The sequence below is a fragment of the Leuresthes tenuis genome, unplaced genomic scaffold (assembly GCF_036924035.1).
Source record: "Leuresthes tenuis unplaced genomic scaffold, fLeuTen1.0.hap1 SCAF_24, whole genome shotgun sequence".
Taxonomy (NCBI): Eukaryota; Metazoa; Chordata; class Actinopteri; order Atheriniformes; family Atherinopsidae; genus Leuresthes; species Leuresthes tenuis.
This window is the reverse complement of record NW_027325378.1, coordinates 17,549,226-17,563,951: the sequence shown is the minus strand read 5'-3', so window position 1 is coordinate 17,563,951 and position 14,726 is coordinate 17,549,226. Positions and strand designations below refer to the sequence as shown.

The 14,726-nt window shown below is 40.4% G+C and overlaps 2 protein-coding genes and 1 non-coding gene across 4 annotated transcripts in view; 2 read left to right on the top strand and 1 right to left on the bottom strand.

The window, feature by feature from the left end:
• nsmaf (neutral sphingomyelinase (N-SMase) activation associated factor) overlaps positions 1-919 on the top strand; it is a 61,812-nt gene extending 60,893 nt beyond the window's left edge. For both annotated transcript variants that reach the window (XM_072379080.1, XM_072379079.1), the window contains one exon: positions 278-919. In XM_072379080.1, the coding sequence (XP_072235181.1) occupies positions 278-372 (95 nt within the window). In that variant the 3' untranslated portion in view covers positions 373-919. The remainder of the gene's footprint in view (positions 1-277) is intronic.
• An 894-nt stretch (positions 920-1,813) lies between these two features.
• Positions 1,814-13,502, bottom strand: LOC140284424 (cyclic nucleotide-gated channel beta-3-like). Its single transcript, XM_072378294.1, has 20 exons — positions 13,410-13,502; positions 12,532-12,667; positions 11,480-11,546; positions 11,087-11,214; positions 8,710-8,875; positions 7,160-7,311; positions 6,772-7,071; positions 6,478-6,686; positions 6,314-6,364; positions 5,323-5,409; positions 5,164-5,228; positions 4,790-4,912; positions 3,785-3,926; positions 3,433-3,592; positions 3,201-3,298; positions 2,786-2,869; positions 2,571-2,689; positions 2,220-2,372; positions 1,979-2,129; positions 1,814-1,837 (listed from the first exon to the last, which is right to left on the bottom strand). The coding sequence occupies exons 1-20, from the start codon at positions 13,500-13,502 to the stop codon at positions 1,814-1,816; spliced, it is 2,508 nt and encodes an 835-aa protein (XP_072234395.1).
• Positions 9,815-9,887, top strand: trnar-ccg (transfer RNA arginine (anticodon CCG)). The gene has a single exon. It is a non-coding gene; the product is annotated as a tRNA-Arg (tRNA).
• Positions 13,503-14,726: the final 1,224 nt, after the last annotated feature.

Genomic DNA, 14,726 nt, shown 5'->3' with positions numbered 1-14,726 from the left:
GCTACTGTCCCCACTGCTAACCTGATGGAAATGCTGCAGTGGGACCATAAGAGAAGTGTGGATAGAACAATGCCCACAAACCTCAATGAGCCGAAGCAACGTTGTCAATAAGAGTTCACATGATCGTACGTTACGGTCGACCTCATCAGTTCTCTGTGTCAAACTCAGAATTAAAAGAGGGTGTACTTTCTTTTTCACCTGACTGTTTTCTTTGTTTTCCACATTAAAGAAATAGTGATGCTGTTAATGGACAGTGAAAGTTGTGCTGTTTGTGCAGGTGCTGTCACAGCCATGTGGATGAACGATCTGTGCACCTCGGTGATCACAGGCGGAGAGGACAGACAGATCATCTTCTGGAAGATCCAGTGTTAAAGACCCGTTTCTGCAGAACTGAATCCGCCAGCTGGGGAGACTAAAGTTGCAGTGCAATATACCGGACAGTACAGGCCAAGTAACCTGCTGACTAAGAAAAAAGACTCGAATGAGAAGAGGTGAAAGCTTACTGTCTGTACAGTATGTGGGAGTATACCACACGCTGGTCTATAGAGAGTCATGTGACTCATCCTTCTTTGAGTATTGAAAGAGAAAATGTCTATTTGCAGTTTTTTTTTTTTGTTTTTGTTTTTTTTTTTTGCATGAGGGCTGGAAGCTAAAAGTGTCCTCGCCTTATTTTTTTTTCACTTCTGCTTTTAGCTTGTTCCTCATGCTTATGTGTGAATTTTAACTTTTGCTATGCATCATGACTGAGGGGCAGCTGCAGCCTTCTGAGGAAAAAAGCAGATATAACTCATGGATGTATGTTACGCTGCTCTTTTAAATTAGCAATCGTGTTTCTACAGCTTTGTGTATTTTATTCTTTAAAGTGGACGGAGTAGCAGAGCTTTATGCCACTCAGGTGTTATTACAAAAAAAACACAGTTGCCTCTAAAACCTGGCTCGTCTGTCTTTTTTTTTTTTTCTTTCATGTGTTTGCATGTGTTCTGAGTTGCACAGATCATGAGCATCGTTTTTATTATTGAGCCATTTCTTCTGTGGAAACGGTTCTTTTAATGACAAACTGACAGCATTTGGTCAAAGAGCACCAGAAAAAGTGACTGGTTGTTATCAGACTGATCTAATTTTTCTAATAGCAAAGTGAAAACGGTGAATGCCAAATACTTTGATGAGTGAGCCTCCGACACACACGTCTAACCTCTAAATAAAGCAGTTTAAATAAAAACCTCTAAATATGTGGAGTCAAAGAGAAGGCTGCACAAAGCTTGTAGTTATTTGTTTTAGCTGAGGAAAAAAAGGACAATTACTTGAAAAGCATAAATCTCATCTCGCTGCATGTTTGCAAAATGCACAACTCACTGCTCCGCCTCAGTTAAATTCCTGATGTTGCACAGTAGGTGGTGCTCTTTACCCAAATCATGACTGGGGCTTCTCACACCAACTTCCCAGTTCTTCCCAGCTAAAGTCCCACAAAGGGAACTCCACTCTGAGGCATGAAATACTTTGATATCATCTTTCAAGCAGCAAGAAAACTGAGGACACTTTTTTGGAGTGAAGGTTCAAATTGTTTTATATGAAAAAATGTGCACGATTTACAACAAATGCATTTCAAATGCAATTTTACTCTGATTTGGCTCTGATCAGGTTCAAAGGTATTGTTTCTATTTTGGAAAATGATTTAGAAATGGTCGGAGCTCTCGGATGGTCTCGGTAGGCGTCTGAGTTGGAGGGGATCGGCTCATCTTGAAGCTTATGAGCGTTTGAGCAGCCAAAGAAAAACAGAATATACAGCCTTGGAAGGACGTCAAAGATCCTGTTCTTAATTCTGCTCCTCTGCACTTTTCTGTGAACATAAGACAAAATGTGTTGTTAGTGCTCACTTTCATGAAGGTATAAGTTGGTCTGACCCGGTCATGAGGGATTATCGGTGATCTTAACCCAAACGAACCGGCCCAGCTGTTGTGCCGCAGCATAATGACTTTACCTTGAGTTTCTCGAGGAGCCCTCCTTTGCGAAGGTTGACAAATGCTCTTAATAGCTTTGGAGTTGGTGGTTTTGGTCCAAACAGAGTCAGACCTTTCTGTTTTTCCTCCTTGGTTTTGGCTCCTGTTGCAGCTTTGGATTTAACTAGTTGTCTTTGTAATCACAGGACACATACATACAATTCTTAGTGGACAACTACATTAAAACTGAAAGAGCTGCACAAACACTCAAAAGTGACTCACCTGCCCTTCCTGGCCAGAACTTTCTGAGACTCTGGGTAGTGGACGAGGATGTCGAACAGGTCTTTCTTTTCCAGAACAAAGAGATTAGCAAAGCCATGAGCTTTCACGTTAGCTGTGCGCCTGTTTCCTCCGTCTTTGGCAGATTGCAGTAAACTGCAGTTAGGTACAGACGCACAAACAAAAAATGTCTGTTGTGTCCACATCAAATGACATAGAATACTTTTGATAACGGCAACATCAGTCTCGTGGAGTCATCTACTTGATGACAAAACTATGACTCTAAAGGCTTCATCTGAGCTGGATTGTTCAATTCTGTCAAATTCTATTCTTGCTGCGCCCTCGCCGACGAACCTGATTTCTCCAAACACGCAGCCAGCCTTCAGTGTGACGAACACAATGCTGTTGTCAGGTCCTCCCACCACCTGCACTTCTCCGCCTTTGATGATGTACATCTCTTTACCGATGTCCCCCTGCGGAGGAGCAGCGACGCAGAGGTCAGTGTTACCCTCAGATCATAAGACTTTGGCTGCATTGTTAGTTATTTCCTGCAGAGCAGCACAGCTCACCTTCTTCACAACAAAGTCTCCAGGCAGATAGATGATGGACTTAAGTCTCAGTAACATGTCGACTAACATCTGCTGGTCACAGCCCTAAAGGAGACGGTGTTTAGTGGACTGGTTACTGATGTGGGACTGTGTGATTTGCCACAGTTGAACACAAAAACCCTAATGAATGTCGGTAAATATGTCCCATCCCACTGCCTTCAAACCTCCTTTGACCCTCTTCTAATTGCATATTCTTTCATCTTAAATGAGGTACAACCTATTTGACAGTGTACCTTTGCGTTTTCCTTTCATATTGATGTGGAAATCAGGGGAACATTTGTTACCACTTAGCGTTCATTTTCAATTTAATCTCATTTCTCATTTCTTTAAAGCAAGCCCGTGCTTTGAGCTGAGGACAGAGTACAGGCTGTGGCACCTGAAACAGTGCGATCTTCTGGAATGTGCTTAAGTTGATGTCCATAGCGATGGCGATTCTCATCACCAGAGGCATCTTGTCCAGGAGCTCAGACTCGTCTGAACAGGACAAGAGAAGGGAGACGTGCATGAATTAGCTGTTTTAATGTTGGTACGTATAAGTCAGCTTCATAACCTCAGTCTGCGATCTTACTTGTTGATGATAACACAGAGTAGCGAGAACAATTTGTTACCTAGCATTCCCTGAGAAGCCCAGGTGTAGTTGTACCAAGTCCGGACCCTGTTCTGGACCACCTTGGGGATGGTATAAGTGTTCATGTAGGCAACACAGCCGTCCATCGATGCCCGAAAGTATGCCTCAGCTGCTGTGGCTGCTCCTATGACGTCTCTCATCTGAAAGAAGTAAATGGAAATCAAGAGTTTCGATGAGTCAATTTTGTGAGAAAAAAACGGTTGAATCATTCAACAAATGATGAATTTGAATTATCAAAACTGTGTAAGTCTACAAATTCAACCCCAAAAAATGTCTGAAAGCTGAAACGGATTTACTGCTTTTAGGTATGAATAAAGCATTAAACTGTCTACCTGTCCAATTAGACTGGAGAACACAAAGACACCAATGAAAAAGTTAGTCATTTGAAAGATGATCTCGAAGACGGTGACGGGTTCTGGGAGGCCCCCGATGTTGATTAAACTGCGAACTGCAAAGTAGTAACAACGCAGATACCTTTTGGAGGGTAGGAAAAAAGACACATTACCTTTTGTTACAGACCTCATTTAATGAAGAACCTTAAATTAGTTCTGACATGAAGCCCGGTGTTCTGTATATTATGTTTGTCTCCATTTGGGACTTTTGCAGCTGCTTTCGAAGCCAGCCAACGTTACAGGAGGTTTCACAGCTACACGTGAAACCTGACTGTCAGGGAAGGGCTTAACATACAGAAAGAAAACAAAATAATAGGAAAACTACTGGAGTGGCGCTATAAAGCTAAAAACAAGAAGTACAGTTGTTTAATCCAAGAGTTCCCTTACCATATAACGTGTGTATAATTAATAATCACACAGTAGATTAACAGTTTGTGTTATTAGCTTATGTGCTTTGTATTTGGTTACACCTGGGCTGCAGATTAAGATCTGTTTACATTTTAGGACCCACTTATACTTTTTATCGGCACCATAGCTGTTGAGGCATGTTCAGATGGTTCCAATATGTGGTATATATGTGGTAGTTATTATTACTCGTAATAGACACACAAGTTTCATATTTTGGACGACAGCTTCTTATTTTTCATCATCGCTGACAAGAGAAGGAACTTAAAACTCCCAAAAATACATTCACAAGGCTCAGAATTGTTTTTTTTTTTTTTTTTTTTTTTTGTTACTCATTTATTTGAGATTGCTACTCAGAATTTCAAAGTTCAAAACAGACTTTAACCTAAGATATAGCTAACATTTTATTTTCTTTATTTATTTTACATAAAGTAATGGTTTTAGACGCACACAAACAGAAACACACAAGGCGTTCAGCACCATGGACAGCGCTCAGGAGGAAGCCTGCCAAACAGCTTGTCAAAAGTAAAATGAACGTACGCTGTGCCTTTTCCATCGTAAACCCATGTAGTTGTTGCAAGACCCTGGTGTACTGAGGCAACATAGAAAACACAGGCGTTGAGATGGAGCATGTAGAGCAGGTAGCCTGTGGTGCGGGCCACTCTGCGGCGGGCGGAAAGTGACAGAAGGGAAAGAAAGTAGGCAGGATTAAATGAGACTGAGGTTATCTTTAGGTGAAATTAGATATTTTTAGAATCAAGCAATTAGGACTGGATATAACGTATCCACATATATCCAAACAGAGTAGATATATGTATAGATGTTATTTAACACATCCCATACTGTCAATTTTGTATTGTTTTAATGTGGCCTCTGTGTTTATATGCTTCTCTCATTGTTCCGTGAGCGTTTACCTCCAGATGTAAGCTTTGGCCATGATACTCTCAAGTCGGTCACTGAACTCAAAGAAGGACTCAAACTACAACAGAAATGGAGATGCAGACACTGTGGGGAGCTGAGCAGGAAATGTAAAGTCTAGTAGAGAATAAACTGCTTTGGTTTGCCACTCCTACCCTCATGAAGCGGTTGAATCGGTAAATGGAGGAGAATTCAAACTGCAGGCAGAGAAGGTCAAATGGGAGGATGCTGATTATATCAGTCTACAGGGAGAGAAAGAGAAACATAAATTCACCTGATGGTGAAATAGGCTGCATTTGCACCTCTTAAGGTAACAGTGAGTGGAGTGGAGAAGTATTACTATTGCTTGCCTTAGTAAAAGTATTCATTAATATAGCTTATGCAGCCCCCTTCAGAGGCTCACAGAACCTGTGTAAAAGATTGCTGTGATAATAAATAATGCAAGAAAGATGGAAACATTTTGCTTCCCTTCACTGGATAATTTGACTTCTTCAGTTTTTCTTTAAAAGAAAACCATCTCAGAGGTCAACTTATATGGAACTGTGAGACATAAGCTTTCTTAAAATGGGGTCTAACTGGAGTTTCTGTGTCATCTGTTGGTCTCCTTTACTAGGCTTCTCTTTCCAAACTGACATAAATGAAATGATACTGAATTTGACTGAACTGAATAGGACTAATCTAGATTAGAATGTGATAACTATGAGTTGGACTGAACTGGTTTGAATGAATTTATGATGAATTGGACTGAATTAAACTGAACTGAATTTGATTTGGCTTGAACTTGAACTGACTTTTACTACACTAAGCAGAAGAAGATGACTGGATGGATTATTTACTTTATCTGATAAGTAAGTGCCTTGAAATGACTTCTGTAATGAATGGGTGCTAGATAGATAATCTAAACTGAATTGTATTGAAATAAACTGAACTGAATTAAACAGAAAATAATCAAAAGCCAAAAACCTGTGGAATTACATGTGGGGAAAAAAAAGAAAAAGAGTGAAAAGAAGAATATTTCAAGTGTAAATAATTAAATAAAAAAAAGTATGAAACTAAAGCATATGTTCCTTTAAAAAAAAAAAGGGCCATATTTTAGGAAATATACTTTGCTGCTTTTCACAGCTGAACATAGAATTACATTCTCACCTTAAATCTCTGTGATTTCCGATAATGCACCTTTGTCATAGTTCTGTTTTTCTGTAAGCAGCAGAAGGAGTTTTACTTGTTACACAGTGCTAAAGTTCAGTTGGATCAACACAGATGCAAATCCCTCTAGGTGAAGCTTTGCAATAATTTTCTTTGTGACTTACTATAATGTCTCCAGCTTTGACAAACTGCAGTCGAGGTTGCCAAACCATGATGTCGATAGCATTCACAATGTCGGCAAGAATGTCAAAAGAAATCCAGTATTTGTTGGCAGATGGGTTGTGGTAAGGGAAGGCCAACCGGGCGGTGCAAAACCAAACGTTGTAGTTGTACGCCAAGGCTACAACGGTCAGCCAGGCAATGTACCGGCGGTCTGCAGAGAGAAAGAAAAACTGAAATATTTACAGTTGAGTTTAGGGGTGTTACACTAAACAATAAATTAGACTAGACTGGACTACCGGTGAAAGGATCTATGGTGTCTCCCAAGACAGTATCCATCTTCTCCTCGATCGGACGGAAGAGGATGTCAAAGCAGGAGCAGCTGAAGTCTGAGAGGATCTTTCCCTTCTTCCTGGCCTCCTCCGCCAGCCTCTCCTCCTCTGCTTTCTTCTCCGCCTCCAGCCTTTTCTCCTCATCTTTTTTCTTCTTCTCCTCTGCCTTTTTGGCTGCTTCTTCTGCCTTCCTTCTGTCTTCTTCCTCTTTTGCTATCCGTTCCTCTTCCTTCAGTCTGATGTAGTCCTCCTTCCTCAGAATAGGTGCTGGACAAGCAAAGATAGAGATGGTTGGTGCCACGCTTGTGTTTCTTCCTGTATGAAAGCTACTGTGGTTGTTGTTGTCCAAACTTACTGACAGGTGGGGTGATTTCTGGGGAAGTGGCATAAGGGTCTATGGCTTTCTCTTTGAGCATGTCTGTTCGCTCTCTTAACCGCTTGATAATATTTCTAAGGATGTCATCTGCATAGCGGGAGTAGACAACGGGTGGTGGAGGGGGTTCCTCTCTTAAAGGATATGGGTGAAGAAGCATAAGTGAAGAATTAGATTTAGTGATGAGTGATAAATTAGGTTTTATAAAGGAAAATGTTTTGTTGTTGATAGTTATTTTTGTCATAAGGATTTGGAGGAAAAATACATCACACATAATCATATTAGCACATCACATATTAAAATGGATTGGTTTTCTTTCTCCCTTTCCATCTGAATGTCTAAAAGCTTTTAGGTCAGTTGCTGCAATGCAGAGTTCTTGTTTATCATATTTGCATTGTCTTCACAGAACTCCCCAAGTCTTTGAAATCAACTGTAGCTCACATGTGAACGTTAATCCTGATCATTCGCAGTCACAAACACCTCTAAGCTCCCAATCTTCTTACCTACTTTAGGAGTCACATGTTGCAGGTCACAGGGTGATCACTGCTGTTGTTTCTGCAGCACACACAATGCAGACATCTCTGATTGTTTGGATACCTGGGTAGGGCGCGGGGGTGGGACATGTCCACGTGTAAAATCAACGTATTGTTCACACGGTGATGTTGCAAAACTGATGTAGTTCACTAATTTGGGGAAGCATTAGGGGTTCTTGAAATGGACAGAGCTCAAGCACGGTTTAGATGTTCTTAGTTGAGTTTATTTTTATAGCTGTTGATCACTGATCGAGTTGGTTGGCCAGCCAGACGCTTGTCTGTCTAGTATTTTAAGTCCAACAGGATCTTAGCTCTGCTGTTCTTAGCTACTTTTGATGGTGCATGCCATTGGGACTTCACTTTTAACCGATACCCATTCTGTCCTTCATGCCAGTCTTATGTAGCCAGTGGCAGGTTTTGTATATGGTCTGTTACTTTCTTGATTTACTGATGATTAACCCATAGAGGGGCTTTATACCATAATTCACTTTCTTCACTTGAAACTATCTTCCTGATGCATGCTTGAATTTACCTTACTTTAGTCAGGACGGTGGCTTTACCTTTTACTAATCCTCATCTCCCGACATTCTGTTGTTTGTAGAGCCTCAGGACGCTGGATCCAGGGAGATGAAGCATTTAGTAAATTCTGAGGAGTTATAATTTCAGCTGAGCTGCTTGCTTAGATCTGACTTCTCAGCTCTTCTCTTACCCTCTTCAAGAATTTGGTTGTAGCTTATTTCCTTGTTTTTGTAATCATGACTCCCAAAGAAGCTGTATGCAATTCGGCCATCTAAACACTGAACATTCTTAATCCTCATCATCTTCCCTCTTTTGTCACCATACAGCCATACTTATCTGGTCCAAATTACATCTGATGGCCTTGCAGTAGATCCCAGTGAGTTGGATTAACTTTGATGCTGAGAGTGGCCGCAACCTATTCCAACTTGCACTGTATAAGATGGGGAAGTATATATTGTACTGTGTATTATGTTTTCTTACCCTTGACTCCCTTCTGGATTGGCAGGAGCATCAGGAGCTGGAGCAACAGCAGGAGCAGGAGTAGTTGCAGGTGCTGCAGGTACAGCTGCAGCTGGAGCAGCTGCAGCTGGAGCAGCTGAAGCTGGAGCAGCTGGAGCTGGAGCAGCTGAAGCTGGAGCAGCTGGAGCTGGAATAAAAATGTTGCAACATTTCAACATTTCTAACAAGTGAATGCCCAAGACATAAAAACTGACCACTAACCCCTTCTATATGCTGTAAACTGTAACACAGCTTGTCCCCCCTCTGTCCGAGAAAGTTCCCGACTGCTGACAGTTACTAATCCAGTCAAAATTGCTCTGTATTCCTACAAGTCATACATTTTCATGTTTTTGCCAATAAAAAAAACCCTCATGGCTTTAAAAATAGCTTTAATGTGACTGTTTATTTTTATCATTAATTGGGGAATGGGGATCAATATGCTAATCAGGCCCTAGCCACATCTCCACCCACCAACGGATGACACTGGCCTGTAAACTCTGTCTTTACTATGCTATTCTGTGCTATGGCCATTTCCTTGTAAAAGACTGCAATTCTCAAGAAACCAGGCCCTTTTTTTGTGTTACTGTGTGACTTTGGTTCGTATTCAACATCTTCAAAAATCAAATTACTGTGTGTAGAGAAACTACATGCGTTTGATTATAGGGGGAAAAAAAGGGGACCATAACTTCAGTCACGTTAATATTTTACTTCACTTAAACTGCTTTTTTTTAAAAAAAAAAATTTTTTTATAAATTAAAACATTCTCACCTTTGACCTCCCTTCTCCCAATTTAGATAAATATTTTTAGCAATTGGCATCTAGAAGGAAATAGAAAAGCTATGTATTGGTGTCTCTTGCCCAATGACAGCTGGATATCCCTGGCTTGAGGTATAGAAAAGTAATGGATGGAAATATGATGTTCTGTTCGCATTTTCTTTTCTTTTTTTCAAGTTGTAAGTCAAAAACTTGTTATCCAGTGCAGCATCAATAGCACGTTCAAGCACAAAATTACAAAATTTGTAAAATCATTACAAAATTCATTCTTACTACCAGGTCTACCTGATAAAAGTAGTAGTGTGGGAGTTGCGGCCTGGTGGCCTAATGGATAAGGCATCAGCCTCCGGAGCTGGAGATTGTGGGTTCAAGTCCCACCTGGGTCGAATAACTTCGATGATATTGATTAAATATTTGTTGATGCTTTGTGTTAAGCCATATTGCATCACTTCCTGTTAACTTGATTTATGTTCTGTGGTGTCTCTTGCTCTTCTTGGACTATTGACCTGGGTCGAATAACTTCGATGATATTGATTAAATATTTGTTGATGCTTTGTATTAAGCCATATTGCATCACTTCCTGTTAACTTGATTTATGTTCTGTGGTATCTCTTGCTCTTCTTGGACTATTGACCTGAGTCGAATAACTTTGATGATATTGATTAAATATTTGTTGATCCTTTGTGTTAAGCCATATTGCATCACTTCCTGTTAACTTGATTTATGTTCTGTGGTATCTCTTGCTCTTCTTGGACTATTTAAAATCACTCAGTTTCTCCTTATAAGTTATACATTTTTGCACAGTTAACTCTATCACATGTTTGTTCTATTCTGACACTCCTACAGATCTTTAGTGTTTATTTTCACTTTTTAGCAGTTTGTCTGGTTCTCTAGCTTAACATAGCTACCAGTTCTTTCAGTTCTGTGTGGAGTTTGCAAGTTATCCCTGAGTATATGTGAGTTCTCAGTAAGTACTCTTTTGCTTCCTCCCACCGCCCAAAAAGCATGCATGTGAGGTTACTCTAAAGCAGGGCTGTCCGCATCTGGTCCTCGAGGGCTGCTGTCCTGCAGGGTTTAGATGTTTCCCTGCTTCAGCACACATGATTCAGATCAATGCATCATTAGCAGACTTGTGCAGAACTTAACAATCTTTTGAAGAGATCCATTTCATCTGGGAACATCAGGGAACATCTAAAACCTGCAGGACAGCGGCGCATGAGGACCAACTTTAGACATCCCTGCTCTAAAGTGACCCCAGGAGTGAGGGAGGATGGTTGTTTGTCTTTATGTGGCCCTGTGATGGACTGGCGATCTGTCCTGGGTGAAACCTGCCTCTTTCCCAATGACAGCTGGATATCCCTTGGTTGAGGTATAGAAAATTAATGGATGGAAATCTGATGTCCTGTTCGTTTTTCGTTTTTTTTTTTCAAGTTGTAAGTCGAAAATTAGTTATGCAATGCAGCATCAATAGCACGTTCAAGCACAACAAAACCTGCCATTACAAAAAACTTGTAAACATCAGCTGTGTGGTGTTTTAACAACCAGGCCTAGTTTTAAAAAAATGGCTGTAGGTATCTATACAAACTGTCCATGGGTGACCTCTCAGGTGGTACAATGGTGGCCTGGTGGCAAGGCAGTCCCTTTTGCCCCATTTTTGGCCTAATGGATAAGGCATCAGCCTCCGGAGCTGGGGAGTGTGGGTTCAAGTCCCACCTAGGTCGAATATGTTTATAATATTGGTCGAGGCTTTGTGTCAAACCATATTGTATCACTTCCTGGTAACTGGATTATATTCTGTGGAATCACTTGCTCTTCTTGGACTGTTTAAAGTCACCCAATTTCTCCTTATAATTTACACATTTTTGCATAGTTGACTCTATCACATATTTGTTCTATTTTAACACTCACTCCTACAGATTTTTAGTGTTTATTTTCACTTTTTAGCGGTATATCTGGTTCTCGAGCTTAACATAGCTACCTGTTCTCTTCCTCCATCTCCTGCATTAACTTGCTCCGTGTCAGATGTTTAGTTACTCCTCTGTTTCCTTTAGCGATAATGATACATGTAACAAATGTAGTCTTTTTTTTTTTTAGTTTTGTAGGCGAGGTTATCTGAATTTGAAGGTCGTCTCTGTACCGTTGAGCACCAGCCGATATCTAGCCAGGTCCCTTTCGTTTAGTGCGGAGCCAACTAACATAGCTTGCCCCATTAGCCACCACTTGGCAGAACCCGAGCAGCCAGGACCCTAGACTGGCTGGGTGACTGTCAGGAAGAGGAGGCATAGTCCAAAAGTCAAGCCAGAGTCAGAGTCAAGCGCTGCTGCTTGAAAATAAGTAAAATAGGAGCTGTATGCATGCTTTAAAAAACATTGAAAATGTACACATTGCAAATATTTCTGATTGCCAGAAACATAGAATGGAACCTTACTTCTCTAGAGACTGGGCTGTATATGTCCATACTAAGCCAACAAAACAGACAAAGGGATTGTTCTTTAAAAGTAGTAGACTGAGCCTTCAGTGTTTCAAATGCCAGTAGAGCAGGATGACTCTTGTGTTCTCTGTGGTTGCCAAGTGAGAGACAGTACTTCTTTTTATAACTGGCTTTGTTTAACAGAATGCCAAACTCTCAAACAAGCTTGACAGAGGGCATTAAGTAACGCTTTTACATTGTGACAAAAACAAGTAAAGGATAAAAAGTGAAACAACGTAACAGATATCTAATGCCATTATGGAGCAGCATTTTTTGTGGGAGTTAGTAACTCTCTTTCCTACTTTGTAGACCATTTGCAGAGTAAAAACAAACCATTCCTTTACATGATTACAAATAATCATTAACGTGTCCATGCCCTCTGCTGTGTCATATCATGTAAGAGTATGCAACAAAACATGTTTGTTAAAGAAAGGATCAATTATAAAAACAGGCGCAAGATTTCCAGAATCTTCACCATGCTGTCTTTGGATGACATCACGACCACCATAATATTAAACTGTTGAATATGGAGTTCTGACCACTTTAAACAGACATCTCACCTGCTTCGGGCTCCTCTTTCTTCTCTTCTTTCTTTTCCTCTTCTTTTTTCTCCTCATCTTTCGTTTCCACTTCTTTCTCTTCAGCTTCCTTCTTCGGCTCCTCTACTTTTTCGTCCTTCTTGTCAGGTGGCGTCTCCTGGAAATGAACAACGCACGTAAAAGGCAGTAAATAGGGTTATGCTGTAAAGCTGATTCTAAGTATTCTTTCTTTCACGATCACAGTACAGTATGAATTCTTGTCCTATGGCCGGAAAAAAAATGTGTTTTGAGGACACGGGGACCAATTTCTAATTAGTTCATCCCTAAGGTTGATTAGCTGTTTTTTGACAATATCGATGAATTTCGCTCACGGCATTGTAAAGATTTGAACTAAAATGGGTGGGACGGATGGAAAACTTGAAAACGTAGACCCTCCAACCGTCCCTTTAGCCAGCATTGAGCCATAAAGCAACAACAAATCTTCCCACACAGGACCAGACTCTCTGCTGAGGAAAATCACTGCTCTTCTCCACATAAGTGCCAAGCTGCTTCAGAGGCTTTTACTCATCAGTCATCTGTTATTGTTTACCTTAACACAGTCTGTTTGCGTAATGTGGCAAGCTTGTAGCAGACATGAATAGACATGAATTTGAATAAATTACTATTAGGTTTACATGGTTCAGAATCTTTAAGAAAAAAATCTAATGACCAATGAACAAATGAGCTATTGCGCTGTAGTCCTATATGATTGGCAGCAAGAGAAATGTAAGATTTTATTTATGTAAAGATTTATCTTTAAAAAAAGCGTTTTAGAACACGGCCGTGGTTGAGGTTTGCTGGCAGACTTTTATGTAGTTACATGACATTATAAAGATAATCAAAGAGTGATCAGGCCATACCTTAGCTGGTGCAGCTGTCGTAGAGGGTGGAGCAGCTGCTTGAACTGGGGGAGCCTCAGGAGCCCCCATCAGTCTTTTCAACTTGCTGAACATGTTGGGGTTCTGTGTGGCCTACAGCGAGCGGGTCTTGCCATCCATTCCTCGTCCAGTAGTTCATGAGAATCCTCGTCTCACACCTAAACAACAGACTGAGGCTTTAAAATTTCTTAGAATCATTAAGTCCCTCTGGGCACTCCCCTTTCTCCTGGAACCAACATCAGATCAGCCAGCACATGCGCCAATCACTGCCAGGCTGGATAATAGTTTTCTCGCTGTCTGGTTAGAATGGCTTTGATCATGAACACTCAAGCTTCACTACCTTTTAACAGGATGTGGCAAAACATATTAGTGATTAATACAAGATAGATTCACATGAAGGATCACTTAAAACTGAAGGAAAGATGTTGAAAGTGGAGGGAAGTTGGGTAAACTGTCAGTATTACACCTTGTTTACCTAATCTACCAATTAATCTCTTAGAAATAGTTAACAGCATCTTTCAAAGAACCAGTTTTACCTTTATGTTTACAACAGTTAAATAAATTTTTACATTACATCACGAGATACTACGAGAAATACATTAGGAACTCAAAGCTGTTTTGAATGAAAGTAGTTGCTGTAGTATTTGACCGTGGTCGGGTTCAAACAGTCGCTCTGCCTGCTCACCAACGGAGAAACCACTTAGTTAATCAGCCTTTACTATGTCTCTGTGTGGCTAACAGGATTACAGAGGATCTGCACCACAACTACAACTGTGCAAACTGAAAGCTGACAGACACATGCCAAATCACCAAAGATGACAGCACAAAAAGGGGACTGACCTTAAATCAGGTAAGCATTTATTTAAGCAGATATAGATGGATATAAATCCAGTCAAGTCAAAGATAAAGTCAGCATAACTGTCACACTTCATCGCAATGATGGACAATGTTCGTTGGGTTTATAGTGTACAACTACTTTGTGACAAGACACTGAAGCAATACAGCCAATAAAACAATTAATTTTTCCATTGTTAATTTAAACAGTATTAACTGTGAGCAGCAGACTGTGACCTCTATTAGTGCACAAGCCATAACAACAGTTTAAATATCATTTTTCAAAATCACGGAGGGCAGAACAGCTGGTTGAAAAGTACTCTAAATCAATTAGAGATTATTTCTATGGTACATGTACCATACGTGTACTTTTGTCGCTAAAATATATCTCGTGTACTGTCGGGATTCAAAATGTTAAACCACATGTTTGAATCTTTCAATCTACGTACAATCTTTATAGAAAAA